At 32.1% G+C, this 10,996-nt stretch overlaps 4 protein-coding genes across 9 annotated transcripts in view; 2 read left to right on the top strand and 2 right to left on the bottom strand.

Annotated features, from left to right (window-relative positions):
* LOC122630101 (egl nine homolog 1) overlaps positions 1 to 2,343 on the bottom strand; it is an 11,351-nt gene extending 9,008 nt beyond the window's left edge. For both annotated transcript variants that reach the window (XM_043814199.1, XM_043814200.1), the window contains exons 1-2: positions 1,890 to 2,343; positions 845 to 1,536 (exon numbers count right to left, since the gene is read on the bottom strand). In XM_043814199.1, the coding sequence (XP_043670134.1) occupies positions 845 to 1,536; positions 1,890 to 2,343 (1,146 nt within the window). The remainder of the gene's footprint in view (positions 1 to 844; positions 1,537 to 1,889) is intronic.
* Positions 2,344 to 3,267: 924 nt separating this feature from the next.
* LOC122630097 (tetratricopeptide repeat protein 30A) lies at positions 3,268 to 8,524 on the top strand. 4 transcript variants are annotated; one of them, XM_043814189.1, is made up of 10 exons: positions 3,268 to 4,070; positions 4,183 to 4,248; positions 4,331 to 4,669; positions 4,732 to 4,867; positions 4,972 to 5,136; positions 5,214 to 5,482; positions 6,790 to 7,197; positions 7,267 to 7,651; positions 7,772 to 7,916; positions 8,395 to 8,524. In XM_043814189.1, exons 1-9 carry the CDS (start codon positions 4,005 to 4,007, stop codon positions 7,912 to 7,914), a joined length of 1,977 nt encoding a protein of 658 aa, XP_043670124.1. In that variant the 5' UTR covers positions 3,268 to 4,004; the 3' UTR covers positions 7,915 to 7,916; positions 8,395 to 8,524. The 4 variants fall into 4 exon arrangements, with proteins under 4 accessions (XP_043670124.1, XP_043670125.1, XP_043670123.1 ...); XM_043814190.1 differs by lacking the exon at positions 8,395 to 8,524 and adding an exon at positions 8,236 to 8,254; XM_043814188.1 differs by lacking the exon at positions 8,395 to 8,524 and having other exon boundaries at positions 7,772 to 8,027.
* Positions 5,488 to 6,798, bottom strand: LOC122630106 (nucleolar protein of 40 kDa-like). Its single transcript, XM_043814208.1, has 2 exons — positions 6,398 to 6,798; positions 5,488 to 6,324 (listed from the first exon to the last, which is right to left on the bottom strand). Exons 1-2 carry the CDS (start codon positions 6,512 to 6,514, stop codon positions 5,617 to 5,619), a joined length of 825 nt encoding a protein of 274 aa, XP_043670143.1. The 5' UTR covers positions 6,515 to 6,798; the 3' UTR covers positions 5,488 to 5,616.
* On the top strand, positions 8,401 to 10,009 carry LOC122630107 (26S proteasome non-ATPase regulatory subunit 9). Of its 2 annotated transcripts, none has more exons than XM_043814209.1 (5): positions 8,401 to 8,533; positions 8,661 to 8,760; positions 8,839 to 9,023; positions 9,187 to 9,795; positions 9,873 to 10,009. In XM_043814209.1, exons 1-4 carry the CDS (start codon positions 8,423 to 8,425, stop codon positions 9,412 to 9,414), a joined length of 624 nt encoding a protein of 207 aa, XP_043670144.1. In that variant the 5' UTR covers positions 8,401 to 8,422; the 3' UTR covers positions 9,415 to 9,795; positions 9,873 to 10,009. The 2 variants fall into 2 exon arrangements, with proteins under 2 accessions (XP_043670144.1, XP_043670145.1); XM_043814210.1 differs by having other exon boundaries at positions 9,187 to 9,801.
* The last annotated feature ends 987 nt before the right edge of the window (positions 10,010 to 10,996 follow it).

The raw sequence follows: 10,996 nt of genomic DNA, 5'->3' as shown, positions 1-10,996 counted from the left end.
CCTTCCTACCCATTCTCCTTTCTTCTCTCTCTCTCTCTCTCTCCCCCCCCTCTCTCTCATGTGTATCTTTATACGATCAACAACCTCTTTTTCTTCGATTTCAAGATCGCTTAGTTGTAATTGAAATGTAAATATTTTTAAATGGATTTTATAAAATCGAGCACAATGTACGTAATAAATATTGTAACTTTATTGGGCAAATATAAAAATTCATACCGATCACTCGACGAATATGAAAGACGTTATATTTAACATTCTTTCTTTGTTAACCTATTTCTACTGTGTAATCAACGGTGTAAATAATCACAGACTGGAAAAGCTCATGCGAAACGGTTCGGCTAATTTTACAACTGATATTCGATCGCACCGACCATAGTAGAGAAAGAATACACGCACTCTTACTACGGCACCCTTTCATTTGTTTGTGCGATTGTTATTGAAACATTTTATATTAGTTTTAACGAATAGTCGATATTATCGCACGAAGAAGAAATACTTTCTTTCATCTTAATAACTATGTCGCTTTAATAACAAAATGGTAGAACATTTGGTAAATCCAATCTAGAGAGATTATTCGAGATATCGATTCTATCGATACGAATAATAGTACGATAATGTTAATTTTTTTTTATAGAAATAATGATTAAGGTTACAAAGTCTCGAAATCGTATCGTTTTATATGTAACGATAAAAAGACATAGTTTTCTTATTTAAAGGAAAAACAGAAAAATAATTTAACAAAACGAAAAATATCAAATTACAAAGTAGTCATTAACCAAAATTATCGTACGACATTTTAGTGAATAAAGATAGAAATTTTTACGAAATTGTCTCTTTTACTTACCTTTGTTCTGCCATTGATCGTATAGCTTCCCATCTTTCCATTATCATGCATTTTGTTTGCCCTCATGATAATAGCATCAACTTGAGATATAAGCATGCCAATATTTTGACACGGCTTTTCTTTTCCATCCAGCCATGTTATCTGATCACCTCTAATTGTTTTTAAGTCGTTTGCACTAGCCTTATTGGAAACCAATTGTCCATCCTTAAATAATCCAGCACTGTACATATTTAAAACTTCTTTTAGCACCGCAAGGCCCTTATCGGCACCCAGAAAATTGTCTACCACGCACACACCATATTCGTTCATGTCTCTGATCACATTTCTACAAATCTCATCTATTAGTTCTTCTAAATTGTTCTTATTTCTATGCAAAAACGGGGGTAAAAGATCTTCTTCGCGAAGTTGAACATCTGGGAAATTTTTCATGCCATTATGATGTTGTGTCGGCATATCTGATTCCGAATCTTCTAAATTATCAAGAATTGTAGAACTTTCTAAAGCAGGATTCAATAATTCCGCTCTAGCTCCCAAAATTGTATCTTCCGAACTACCTTCATAAGTTATAGGAGAAGTCCAACCATCAGCTTTGACAATCAACCTGCTCCTCAATTCGTCTCCGTTTTGTTTTTTCTTAAAATTTTGATCTTCGTATTTTGGATAAACTAAGTTCTCGGATCGGTTATTAGAATCTGTAAACAAAAAAAAATGTTGCATTAGAAAAAAAGAAGATATCCTCCAAAAGTAAATAACATTTGCATTAAATTTCAGGTAAGTAAGGCAAATTTAAAATTTAAAAATGAAATCTCTCAAAATACGTAGGAAATAATGCAAAAAAAAAAAAAAAAAAGAAAAAATAAGTAGAAGAAAGGTAAAGTAATAAATCAATCGAGATTTAAATACGATTCGAAATTATTTTTGTTTACTTATTCATTAGGATTAAATCCGATAGAGCGTTAAAGCCGGATATATATTCTATTATAAAATTAATCTAGAAATGAAAAAATGAAATAAGAAAGAAGAAAAGAAGATAGTGATATCATACCTCGGATCAGCTTCAAAGGATAAGAACGTGAGAAATCCTTGTCGTCGCTCTTTCCTCGTACGGAGTGATCACCGACATGCTCAGCAAAGACTTTGCTGGTTAGTTGAAGTTGGTCGGTTAGGTTAGAAAGTGGCCGTGTGTTCTGCGTGTATCGTTTTCTCGAAGAGGTATGATCGGCGGTCACAGCAGAAGTACGATTCCTATCTGTATCGTTTGTGGATAGAACAACGAGCGAAGAATCATTTGGCCACGGAGCTCGAATTCCACAAAATTCTTTGTGACGTTTCCAATCACGCTTCTGGTGTTCTTTTGTACAATAGAAAACGGATTTGCAACGCGAACACCTCAACAGCTTGTCGGTCTTTTCGCAAAGGACACAACGTATCGTGTGTATCGAAGATCTAATATCGACGCTGTCACCTGTTTGCGAACGACTGACCATCGGTCCGGACATCTTTCACCGTTTATTTCGTCGCCACGAGTGCCGCTACTACCGACGACATTTCTCCGACGTGGGAAATTACACGCACACCCGTCTCTCCTCCGCCGCGTGAAGAATAACGCGCGCGCTATCGGAATACCGCAGTACTCGCGTACCTTAGAGAGAAGGAGAAACACAAAGAGAGGGGAGAGGTAAAGAGGAGAGGGAGTAAAAGAACGGAAGGAAGAAGAAAGAAAGAGAAACAGTAGAAAAAGAGAGATATCCGTGATCGGCAGAAGAATCCTAGGGAGAGGTGAGGAAGAGAGACAGACAAGGACGCCGCTACACTAAACCGACGTACTATACACGTTTACTTTTTTTATGCACACATATAAATCCGTATGTTCGTGTAAACGAATTCGCGACACTCCCACCGAACGAGCAAGTTGGATCAAAAACCAATAATATTTTTCTCCGACGATCATTGAAGAACAAAGAACAGCGTCCTTCGCACGAATCTTTTTGAGACTCTCTTACGAGCGTGTATACGCTCCACGTTTCTCCAAATACTGTCGCTCGGAAATTCCTCGCAAAAATTCGGATGCATTTCGCTCGCTCGCCGCTCACTCAACCCGTATTCTTTATCTTTGTGATCTCCCACAAGAGTGCGCTACTTGCTAACTTGTCTGCGAATCAGAGTGCGTTTTTCTGCTTTTCCGTTTTTCTCCTTCGACGTCAATTTTTAACGATATTTTATTTATATGTGTTTATTATATCATTTTTACGAAAAAAAGCATCGTTAAGTTTTATATTTAACGTGTTTATTATAAATATCGTTACACGAACGTTTCGAAAATTATATGTGTTTATCGATTCGTCCATTTTTGGATCCATTTTGATTTAACGAAAAATAGCTTTAAACAGATCATTTCTTTTGGTATGATTCATCTCATCTATCGATTGTTAACAAATACGTATTTACGTCAGCAGTCAATACGATAGAGCTTACTATAATAGGAGAAGTTTCGATTTCTCTTATATTATTTTGTTTACGTATATGTAGAAAAATATGTTTGTTTGTTACCAAAACTTTATGTATTGACACAAAGCATGACACATTTCTATGCGGATGAGTAAGATTGTTTTGGCTCTTTAGAGAAGTATGACTTCCAATTATCTTAGTAACGATTATTCGTAGTAAAAAATCAATATTTACGCAAATAGAGAAGAATTACGTGACTGTCGTCGACTTTGAAAATTCATCAGGTCCATTACTTGATATATGGTCTTCTTTGATTGATTCTTATGTTTCAAGTAATCGCATGAATATTTCTAATACGCAATTATACTTTTTTCTATACGTGATAGAACAAGATCGATAAATATGGAACATTCTTTTGGTGGTAGAAATTGACTTGTAGGCTATTATTGACTACCGACGTGTGTATATGTATATGTATTACGTGTATATATATGTATATGTATATGTTTATATACGCATTATATATGTATATAGCACATTGCGTTGTAGTATGAGAAATAACTTACTCGATGATACGGGGGCGATAATTTGTGTTACTATAACGACGCGATCTATGTCCGTCAAAACAATGCACGTGACACGATCGTTCTACGTATTAACGTTTCGAATTGCTACGTGTTCAGTGTCATAATTTTTACTTAAAATATTTCAGATGAATACTTTTATACAAAATGTATATATTAAAGACGGAGATTATACGAAAACGATTTATTCTATGGTAGATTTCTTTTGAATCCTGTTCTATGTTCTAAAAGTTTTTACTTGACTTTCTTATTTCTGCATGATTAATAGACTAGAAGTAATCGTTAAAAATATAATTAAAATTGTAGATCAAGGAACAGCGGTATGCAGACACAATCAAAGTGTTGACGACTCTGTTCGAGTCTCATCCTGATGTATGACCTACTGACTTATATATGTATCTTTTGTTATCCGCTATAAATAAATAGTTTTATGCGTGTATATGACTTTTTGCAGTCCAGACCTTGTTTATCGCTTCTTGCTCATTGTCATTTTTATATGCAAGACTTTGCGGCAGCAGCTACCTGTTATGAAAAGTTGGTTCAAATTTGTCCGGAAGAAAATATATATAAGCTGTATCATGCTCAGTCTTTGCATCAAGCCTGTATGTATCAAGAGGCTTGGGCAGTTTCTTTGACTATTATTGATTCAAGTAATTTAGAATATAAAGTAAAGAAGTTACAAGCAGCAATAAAGTATGGTCAAGAAGATATGGTAGCTGCAAAAAATCTTGTAGATCAATGTCCACTCGATGATGTGGATACGGAAGTAAACTTGGGATGTCTATTATACAAGGTATAATTCTAAAATATAAAACAGAAATAAAATTCTACAGACATATTTCGTTTTTCTTCCAGGAAGAGGAATACGAACAAGCTTTAAAAAAATTCTCAAATGCTTTACAAATTACAGGATTTAAACCACATTTGTCTTATAATGTAGCTCTCTCTTATTTCAAACTAAAAGAATATGCTGCCTCTTTAAAACATATTGGTAAATTGTTCACTTTAAATTATCAAATTATGATAAACTACATGTAGTTAATAAAATGCCTACAATTGCATTTATGCAATCTACAATTGCACTTTTTTCCATAGCTGATATTATTGAGCAAGGAATAAGAGAACATCCAGAACTAGGTGTAGGTATGGCAACAGAAGGTATTGAAGTCCGTAGTGTTGGAAACACACTTACTCTCCATGAAACAGCTTTAACGGAAGCTTTTAATCTTAAAGCTGCTATAGAATATCAGTTGCAAAATTGTAATTGCACAAAATTAATCGTTAAATAATATGTAATTAAATGGTAAGAATTGTTCTTATTATGCTTTGATTTTAAGACGAAGCTGCTAAGGAAGCATTGACGGATATGCCTCCGCGTTCTGAAGAAGAATTAGACGCCGTTACGTTACATAATCAAGCATTATTAAATATGGATACAAAGCCGAGCGAAGGATTCGAAAAATTACAGTTCTTATTACAACAGAATCCTTTTCCACCTGAAACATTTGCTAATGTACTGTTGCTATATTGTAAATATCAATATTATGATTTAGCAGCAGATGTTTTAGCTGAAAATGTACATTTAACGTACAAATATTTGACACCGGTAAGTTATAATATTATTGTACATCTTTATTGTAATATTTATAGTTTCATGATCTTTGTAATAATAATGACAATAACTATCACATCTATATACTACAAAAATCTTAATGTAATAAGCTTTCAAATAAGACAGATTTAATTCGTATGCTTTTCCTTTGAATGTTTGCACTTTTTTGCTCGAACTTCAGTTCTTTCCAAGTGCTTTCGTTTATAACTTTTAACATCCTGACTAGAACTATCACTAGAATCTGTATCACTGGTACTGCTGTTACGCTTTTTTTTCTTTTGCTTATGATCTTTGGATCTCTTCTTCTTACTTTTCTTTGTTGTTTGTTCATTATCAGAGCTACTATCATCAGTATGCTGTTTACTTTTCTTTGATTTCTTTCTTTTCTTTGACTTTTTTGTTTTATGTTTCTTCTCTATCTTTTCTATCTTTTCTGCTTTTTCTGTTTTTTCTATCTTCTTATCTTTTTGCTCGTCCTGTGTCTTTGGAGTAGAAGATACATCTTCTACTTCTGGTATTAACTCATATTTCTTTCCATTAGGTGGCACAAAACAATCTTTGGCCAAATGTCCATGCGTCCCACACTTTGTACATGTTGTGTTAAAAACAGCTTCTAACTGAATAGTTTTTCGTTGTTGTGGAACATAGGTTTTTTTCTTTTGCATATCTCTTTGCAATTCGATTCCATTAGGATCCAAGTCAGTACCATTTCCTTGGTTAACATATTTCATGGATAATCCAATTTTACCATCGTCGTTCACTGAGATAACTTTACACCATACTCTTTCTCCTTTTTGTAAAACTTCTGTAACATCGTCGACGTGGGACGAACTAACCTGACAAAGTTTTTATTATTACAATTTTACTTATATCATAATATATTAGAATATCTGATATTAAAATTTATACCTGTGATCTATGTATCAATCCTTGTTGCGAACATCCAGGTATTCTGACGAAGGCACCGTAATTTTGAACGGCAGCGACTTCGCCAAGAAATATTTGATTTACTTCACAATTTACCATATTTCTATATGTGCTTCTATGTTATATTTTCTTTGAACAGTTTGACGTGTCTTAACGTACTATTTTGACCCGTGTCAAATCGATAAATAACAAGAAGTATAGGTTAGGATTTATCACAACATAGAAGTAAAGTGCCGTATCAATAAATTGTGGTACCCACTTCGTGCTGGCTAGTATTCAATACATTTTTTTTTTTTTTATCTATTTTTATATTTATACATATCGTAAAAAAGGGGTTTATTTATCATATGATTGAATTTTTTGTCAAATTTTAGTATTTATATGATTTCCTGGATGCATTAATTACACAACAAACTTCGCCTGAAGAAGCATATCGCAAATTTGATGATCTTGCAAATAAACATACTGAAACATTGCGAAAGGCAACTAAACAGGTTCAAGAAGCAAGATTGAATCATGACGATAGTGCTGTTAAAAAAGCTGTAACTGATTATGAAGAAGCTTTAGACAGATATGTACCTGTTCTAATGGCACAGGCTAAAATATATTGGGACAGAGAGAATTATATACAAGTAGAAAAAATTTTTAGGAAGAGTGTTGAATTTTGTAACGAGCATGATATATGGAAGTTAAACGTAGCGCATACTTTGTTTATGCAAGAAAATAAATTTAAGGAAGCAACAGGTTTTTATGAACCGATTGTCAGAAAAAAATATGATAATGTTTGTGCCTTTTAAAATAAACTACTTCTCCACATGGCAATATAATAAGATTTCTATTTCATTTTATAGATTTTAGATACAAGCGCTATAGTATTGGCAAATTTGTGCGTAAGTTACATTATGACATCTCAAAATGCAGATGCTGAAGAACTAATGAAGAAAATTGAAAAAGAAGAAGAGGCAGTATCGTTTGAAGATCAAGATAAAAAGTTATTTCACTTATGTATTGTAAATTTGGTGATTGGAACTTTATATTGTTCGAAAGGCAACTACGAATTTGGCATATCTAGAGTGATGAAAAGTTTAGAACCTTATAATAAGAAACTAGGAACAGATACTTGGTTCTATGCAAAAAGATGTTTTCTCTCTCTCCTAGAACAATTAGCTAAACAATTAGTAGTTTTAAAAGATTCCACTTTACAAGAATGTATTCAGTTTCTGGAACATTGTGAAGGTTCGAGCTTCATTTTTTATATAAAAATTATATTTAATTATAAACGTATCTATATATGATGTGACATCTATACATATATAACCTATTGTACGAACCATTTTTTTTATAATTATTGTTTAGTTTATGGACGAGATATACCTACTGTAATAGAACAACCATTTGATATGCAAGATATTCTAACAGAATCACCTCAAGGAATACGAACTGTTGTATATGAAGCAAGGTTTTTGAAGACATTGTTTCTAAGGCTACAAATGTCTTAAAGGTATACATGGTATAAAATATACAATATATGTAAATGTTTTAGATATTTTTATGTTTGGATTGAATCACTAGATATTAAGTGTAAAAATAAAATGTACTTATTAAAAGACAATAAGTATTACTCTATTGTTTTATATCTCAGTAGGAATATCTATTATAGTTTATATATAACAAAAAAATATTTTATCGCAATTTATAACATGGATAAATATTTAAAAAAATTTTTCAATATATTCGAAATGTTAATGGGAAGATTATGTTTTAGTTATTTAAAAATTTGCCGTGTTTATCAAATTATATTTTTTAACTTTTTATCTTAGAAATAGCATCATATATTAATATTGTTAATTATAAGCAAAAATGTGCAAAATCGAGGATATTTTTTAAATATTTCTAAAAAGTCCCTTACAATTTTGTTAAACTGGGAATATTTTAAATGGACATGCGCACAAACGTTTGCCGACGGTTGATAATTACAGCGCAGATGAAAACAAAAGAAAAAGAAAAATGGTGGTCGATATGGAACTTCAAGAAGCAAAAGATGAGGTTCTTCGGCTTATGAAAGATAAAGATAAAATTGAATCGGATATACGCGCGCTAAAAGATGTATTAGATAGCGTATGTATCATTAAACATATTATTTTATATAATAACTCTCAATGATAATATTTTTGTGTGAAAAAAAACTTGTACTTCAAGTAGGATGATCTGTCATATTCCTAAATGAATTAATTATACACTTTAGAACCATGTGGGTATGGATGATCCTCTGGTGGATTCTGAGGGGTATCCAAGACAGGATATTGATGTATATCAAGTTAGACATACAAGGCATCGGATAATATGTATGTCAAGTATTGAAAATTATAATAAATTTTACAATTTTATTATTTTTATACATTATTATCTTGAATTCGTGTTAGGTCTTACAAATGATCACAAAGCATTGATGAAGAAGATAGAAGAAGGTTTACATAAAGTACATTCTCTTTCTGGGAATCAAATACAAGAGGCTATAGCAACAACCAGCGATATTGAAGAACCGTTTTCAACAGAACCTTTTCTGAGAGTAAATGTGGTGTCACCTTCTTCTCCAGCCGAAGTAGCAGTGAGTACAATGGTGACACTTTAAAGAAAAAAACTTGACTATCTTTTTATAAAAAACAAAATTAATTACATTAATATAACCATTCAATATTATTACATAAACAATTAGAATTATTAATTAGATTCAGCATAAAAATGGTAGGTGACATGTTCTTTCATTATAGGGAATTCAAGTCGACGATCTGATCATAGAATTTGGCTCTATTAATTATGGAAATTTCAAGACGTTAAAGGATATCGCGACATTAGTAGAACACAGTAGGTATAAGTCTTTGGATATAAAACTTAAGCGTGGATCAAGTATCTTGGCCCTGACTTTAATACCACGTCCTTGGGATGGCAAAGGTCTACTGGGATGTAATGTAATACCTCTAGAAGTTGTCGAAAGATAAATTATTATTATAAACTATAAGAAACTTGATGATTATACTTATATATATACACACACATATATATAAAGTTATTTTTATGCGCATTTTAATTGGCAATAAATTAATATTTATAAATATAATTTTTGTGCCATTATACACTTTAATTCCTTCATTGTTATATTGTGCATTTAATAACGGATATAGATGAATTTCTTTGGTAGTACTTAAAAATGATATAATCCTTGGAAGGAGCTTTGGTCGCTGGCATTGTAACTTGATAAAGATAATCCACCTGAGTGAGTTTCTAGTCAGCATTCCTTAACAGTCAGCATAGTATATAATGGAAATAATTCTGTTGAAAGTTAGTTTATGGGAAGTAGTATCAGCAAGATGAATACCCAGGTGATCGTAAGTTGTATTTTTGTATTTTTGCTTGATATTGGAATGGTATAATTTAGGGAAATTTATTTTTAATGTAGGTAGCATTTTGTCTGTTTGTTCTCGTTTTTGGAGCATCATGCGAGTCTACGTCACTCGAACAATCTAATTCGTTACCCTTGACGTTCGTTTACGCTGTCTATCCGTTTTATAATACCGAAACACTTCTTCAAGTTTGGAAAAATGACGAGTCAGCCGAAGTTTACGCGAACGTAGTCACAGTGAATCCTGGTGAGCAGGAATTAACTGTTTTGAATGCCGGTAGTACGATCTCACGAAACGAAACTATTGATTCGAACGGGAACAGAAATCCTCAAGTTTTGAAAAACGATGCCGAAAATGTAAATGTTGAACGTTTGTCGCAAACTAGACAGCAGCTTCGTAATTACGTGAGTTCTTTATAATCTATCTATGTATAAATACAATTGTGAATGACGATTCATTTGATAAAATGAATATATTTCAGAATGTCTATTTGACTTTTACATTATATATTTTTTTGATATTATATCATCTTTATATTTATTTAGAATATTAAATATTATCTATATTGTTATAGAAAACTTGGCGCAGGAGTACAGATTTTCAAAATGAGTAAAAACATCAAGATCTGTAAGGTACTCGATGGAGGATGGATTGGCATTCGTAAAATAATTATGCTGGTATATGTATTTTGAATATGTATAAAGTGCTTTGTAGTGGGAGTTATTAAACGCAAATGATATTAAAGGTAAAATGTATATTTTGCTTTTTTCCAAATCTCTCATTATATTCTCCTTATAAATCTCATTGTATGTACATATGTAATCTGTATTTAAGTTTTTATCGAATTAATCTTGTAAATTAATTTCCAATGATATTATATTCTGATAATATAATCTTCAATGATAGTTTTGACGTTAAATTCGTTTTTACAGAATTCTAGATTCATTTCTTTTTATAACGCAAAGAGAACGTAGATCGGATAAATCTATGATAAGACCGAAGTAGAATGCTAAGTATAGATATGTTACGCTCGATAAACTATTAGCGTAAACGTAAAACTGTTACGTCAATGCCATTGGATTACGTATAAAGTATGCAATACGTAGATACCAAAATATCTCATAAATCTCCATGAATGGGCGTGCCATTCAGCAGGATTTTTTTTCGAAGCAACAAAAAA

This window comes from Vespula pensylvanica, chromosome 6 (assembly GCF_014466175.1).
Source record: "Vespula pensylvanica isolate Volc-1 chromosome 6, ASM1446617v1, whole genome shotgun sequence".
Classification (NCBI taxonomy): domain Eukaryota; kingdom Metazoa; phylum Arthropoda; class Insecta; order Hymenoptera; family Vespidae; genus Vespula; species Vespula pensylvanica.
This window is presented reverse-complemented; position numbering and strand designations above follow the sequence as displayed.

Coding starts and splice junctions, on each gene's coding strand:
- LOC122630097 (XM_043814189.1), top strand. CDS start 4,005: ATGAATACTTTTATACAAAATGTATATATTAAAGACGGAGATTATACG. Junction 4,071..4,182: donor CGAAAACGATTTATTCTATG/GTAGATTTCTTT, acceptor TTAAAATTGTAG/ATCAAGGAACAGCGGTATGC. Junction 5,483..6,789: donor CGTACAAATATTTGACACCG/GTAAGTTATAAT, acceptor GTCAAATTTTAG/TATTTATATGATTTCCTGGA.
- LOC122630106 (XM_043814208.1), bottom strand. CDS start 6,514: ATGGTAAATTGTGAAGTAAATCAAATATTTCTTGGCGAAGTCGCTGCC. Junction 6,325..6,397: donor GATTGATACATAGATCACAG/GTATAAATTTTA, acceptor AAACTTTGTCAG/GTTAGTTCGTCCCACGTCGA.
- LOC122630107 (XM_043814209.1), top strand. CDS start 8,423: ATGGTGGTCGATATGGAACTTCAAGAAGCAAAAGATGAGGTTCTTCGG. Junction 8,534..8,660: donor TAAAAGATGTATTAGATAGC/GTATGTATCATT, acceptor TATACACTTTAG/AACCATGTGGGTATGGATGA. Junction 8,761..8,838: donor TACAAGGCATCGGATAATAT/GTATGTCAAGTA, acceptor AATTCGTGTTAG/GTCTTACAAATGATCACAAA.